General features: G+C 33.1%; 1 protein-coding gene across 4 annotated transcripts; it reads left to right on the top strand.

The window, feature by feature from the left end:
- Positions 1 to 1,032: 1,032 nt before the first annotated feature.
- On the top strand, positions 1,033 to 3,157 carry LOC112284504 (blue copper protein 1b). 4 transcript variants are annotated; one of them, XM_090251763.1, is made up of 4 exons: positions 1,103 to 1,192; positions 1,413 to 1,578; positions 1,953 to 2,157; positions 2,283 to 3,157. In XM_090251763.1, exons 2-4 carry the CDS (start codon positions 1,573 to 1,575, stop codon positions 2,768 to 2,770), a joined length of 699 nt encoding a protein of 232 aa, XP_090107889.1. In that variant the 5' UTR covers positions 1,103 to 1,192; positions 1,413 to 1,572; the 3' UTR covers positions 2,771 to 3,157. The 4 variants fall into 4 exon arrangements, with proteins under 4 accessions (XP_024380119.1, XP_090107889.1, XP_024380123.1 ...); XM_024524351.2 differs by lacking the exon at positions 1,413 to 1,578 and having other exon boundaries at positions 1,033 to 1,192; XM_024524355.2 differs by lacking the exons at positions 1,103 to 1,192; positions 1,413 to 1,578 and adding an exon at positions 1,270 to 1,412.
- The last annotated feature ends 1,206 nt before the right edge of the window (positions 3,158 to 4,363 follow it).

Genomic DNA, 4,363 nt, shown 5'->3' with positions numbered 1-4,363 from the left:
TATTTTTAACATGATATCAATCAAAATACAATAAAATATTTTCTTCGAGATATCAAAAGACATATGTGGTATAATTTAATTATTACAAATAGAAATTAATTTCTTCTTTTAATGTTAAAAACTTATAATAGATTTGATAAATTCTTATAAAAAAACCTTTAAATATTATAAATGTTAATCAACCAATATTTGGCATAAACTTATGATAAAATTTGTCTTCTTTACTACTTTTGGCTATAAAAATTAACTTTATTTAAATTTTTTCAACTTCAAATATTTCACTTTTAGATCATAGAAATATTAGAAATTTATCTTTTAGTTTTTTAAAAAGTAAAAAAATAATTCTATATAATTTTATTAACTAAAAACAACTATGCATATAATAGTAACAAAGTGTTATTTATTTTTTTAAAATACTAGTTTCTATCTTTTAATATTTTATTAATATTAAAATTTATAGATTAATTTAGAAAAAATTCAATATGATATATTTTATAAATTTTATTGAATATTTAAAAACCATATAACTATAAAAATAATAAATTGTAATAAAAAATTTCAAATGAGCATTTTGATGGATCTTAAATATCTAATCTATAAAAAAAAAGGTAAAATAAAAACACTCTTGTTGAAATTACTTTAGAATGATAAAAGAATGACAATCTAATATTATTGTAAATTTTTTTGATTTTCATGAAATTATTTCGCATGTATACAGTTTGAAAATGTAAAAGAATTCTATTTATAAATCAATTTCCAATCCAAATTCAAGCTCAAAAGTAAAACTTTTTTGAAAAAAGAGAATTAATTTAGTAAACATAATTACAACATAATGTGTAATTTAGTAAACATAATTATAACATATAAATGTGTTTTCATGAATTTTATTTAATTAATGGAAGATGCTATCCTTTGAGCTACAGAATTGGTTATTGAATGAAGATAGTCCCTGTTCACACTACTACGTTGCATGGCACATCAAATACGTTTGTATATAAATATATACATATATACATATATATACACAAAGACATATACTATAGCGAGTTATTTAATTGATTGGCATTAACGCATGGTGTATGATGGAGCCTGCACGGAAGCTCACGTTTCCCTCCAGTTCCCTTCCAAGAAGACCCATTCTTGTGAAGAAATGGAGGTTGCAGCAGCAGCAGCAGCAGCAACAGCAGTGCCGGTGGGTATTCAAAATCTCACACATCCAGGAGCAACTTCCAAGTCGTTCTTTTCTCATGTTTATACTATTATTATTATTGTTATTTGCTCTGCTTTTTGTTTAGGTTTGTGTTGCAGTTGTGAAGACGTTGCAGTGGGCAATCACCGACACTTCAACTGCTGCGGACAATTCGCGTGACGCTGTCCACTCACTTTGACACAATTGTTTTATTCTATTTTAGGTGATTTGAGGTGCCTAATCTGTTCAGAGACTCTAGAGTTCCCGGTTGACGAGGTGGATTGTGCAAGCGATCACTCGAGAGTCGCTCTTTGTGCAGAAAAAACGAGCTAGTCTGTTTGTGCGTGTGTGGTACACTCGAAAAGATAGCGCGACTGTTTTGCATGGTGGTGAGATTAGCGTTTCGTGTTTTGCAAGGTGTAATAAAATTATACTTTGAGTTCGTTGGAAGAGTTACGTAACGTACATGTGAGCATCACCTGCGTGTGGCTGCTTTAGAGGAGGAAGAATGTTAAGCATAGGGAATAACACCCAACATCTCCTATCGAATGACGACGAAGTCAACAATTTTGATGGTTAACTTGGTCATCGATTTTCCATCTGCCCCTCCATGCAATAGTACCCAACACGACGACGCTGATTTCTGAGGACTGATATCAAGTTGTCGTCGAGGGGCATGTGACTCAGTGAGCTTTCTCGTGCATGAGTAGGCATTGTTATCTTCACAAGTGTACGTGATGAGATCGTGTGGATTTGTGCGCAGCGAAGGATTGCCATGATGGGAAAACCGTATGGCACGATGAGTAAGGTCGCTTCGGTGGTGTTCATGCTGATAGCATCAATGGCGTGCGCAGTAACGGCTAAAGAATTCACAGTAGGCGACACCACGGGCTGGGACTTCGCCCCAAACTCGTCCTTCTACAACGACTGGGCCAACGGACTCAAGTTTGTCCCCGGTGATAAGATCGGTAAATCAATTCGTCAAAACCCTGGAACGCTACGCGTTCACGTAATGGCTCGATAATGGGCCACGAGTGCACGAGACCCATAATGAAAGCCTAGACTGATCATTCCCTTCGTTGTCTTCGAACAGTGTTCAAGTACATCCCCAGCGATCACAATGTGCAAGAGGTGACAGAGTCGGACTATGTCTCCTGCAGCAGCCTGAACCCACTGGCGGAATACGAATCCGGCAACGACATCGTCACACTGCCGAAACCAGGCACTCACTACTACATCTGCGGTTTCTTGGGCCATTGCGACCAGGGCGGCATGCGCATGAAGATAACGGTTCGAGGCGCATACGCTCCGCAATCAGTGCATGGCGGCGCTACATCACCCACGGGTGATTTGCCTTCGCCAATGACAGGCATGGATCCGGGACTGCCCAGCGCCGATACGGCGACTGTGCTCCCGCAGGGCAATCACGAGCGTGCGTTGACCCCTGCGGCGGTTCCTGTGACAGTTCCAGGACATTCCGCGGCCTGTTCGTCCCGGGAGCTTGCGATCTTCAAGAGGCGGCGACCCTTTTTCATCCTAATGGGTGGCGCTGCTGCGATCTTCCCTCTATTGTGGAAATGAAATTGGTCGTCTTCCGTTCTTTTCGGCGTATCCTTTGGGTATCTCCTTGTCGGTGGGACGTCCATCAGTGTCGGTGGGTATGCTGGTTCGGCCCGAGCTGCGGTGTCGACGCTCCCATCATAGCTTTCACAGTGAACGTCGAATATTTTTATAACTATTTATAAAAAAATACTCTTTAAGATTAAAACTGGCTGAGAACAGATTATTCATAACTGAGGATGTAAAAGAATTACAGCAGTGTTTTGATTTGATATAATTTTATAGTAGATGAATCAGACTTGGAACTAACTCTGAAAAATCAGGGTGGTTATATATTCTTGTTTTGTGTTCAGGGCAGTTTGTAATTTTGAGGAAATCTGAAACAAGTGATTTGCAATTGATTATTAACTTGTTTCCTGATCCAAAGTTAAAATATTAATTAGAACAAAGACAATGAACTAATTATGTTTATAGTGATTTTTAAAACTCTATCCAATGTTTCATATAATTTTAGTCAATGTATATTTTAAGAAATGTTTTTTGAAATATAAATTACTTAATGTATGTTTGTGTATGTGTATAAATAAACAAACACATTTAAGATGTAGATATGAAGTTTATTAATTACTAAATGATTTTCATTTTAGTATTTATCTACATTAGGGACTAACATCTAACAATTGACTAGAAAGCAGACTGTTATTTTTTTAATTAAAGATTTTAAAACAATTATACCTATTCTGTAAAAGAACTGTATGAACTTGTATGTTTATACAGAAAGTCTGATTTTTTTAATATGAATTAAAAAATTCATAAAAAAGAAAATTTCCAAAAAACAGTGTGGGAAGATTTGTAAAACTTAACATTTTAATCAACCCGGATTATTATTAATTCTTTTTTATTCTAAAATGTAAAAGTTAATGAATAAAAGCCAAATAAAAAATCTTTACAGAATAACAGAATATAGTACAAGCATGCAATATGTAAATAAATTTTTAATATTAAAAAAAACCTATTGTTATGTATATATTGTACATATACTACTGCAAAGACATTCACTTAAAGTTTTTACTTTTTAAAATATTTATAGTTGTATGCTTCAACATCACATGTGTTTTACATCAAAAAAAAATATACATTTTGTGAATTTTATTTCATATAGTAGAACATTACTTATTTACAATTTATTGTGATTAACATTTAATCTTATATAGTAAGCATTTTTAATATAATGATTTGTAATTTATTAGGTATTGTTAAATGTGGTGTTCATTTCTATAGTAACAAAGTTTAATTTTTTTATTTTTAAAATAATCTTTATCAGATTGTGCATAAACTTGATTTTCCTAAGTTCAACCTTTAAAATAAAAAAAAAAATTAAAAAAATCTACAAAAATGTTTAATGTACAAAACCAAATTGATCTAATTCAATGTTTTTAATGATATATGTTTAGTTGCAAATAAAATTGGTTAAATGTCTTGAAAATTTTATTTAATTGTAGAATTGAATCAATTATTGAAAGTTAAATGTATATGCAAAAAAATTTAACTAACACAAGAATTGACTTAATTTATAAACACTACATTATTTTTGTTACACTACTACAACCTAAG

The sequence above is a fragment of the Physcomitrium patens genome, chromosome 7 (genome assembly GCF_059467195.1).
Source record: "Physcomitrium patens ecotype Gransden chromosome 7, ASM5946719v1, whole genome shotgun sequence".
In the NCBI taxonomy this organism is placed as follows: Eukaryota; Viridiplantae; Streptophyta; class Bryopsida; order Funariales; family Funariaceae; genus Physcomitrium; species Physcomitrium patens.
The sequence above is the reverse complement of the archived record's forward strand: the minus strand, read 5'-3'. Positions and strand labels throughout refer to the sequence as shown.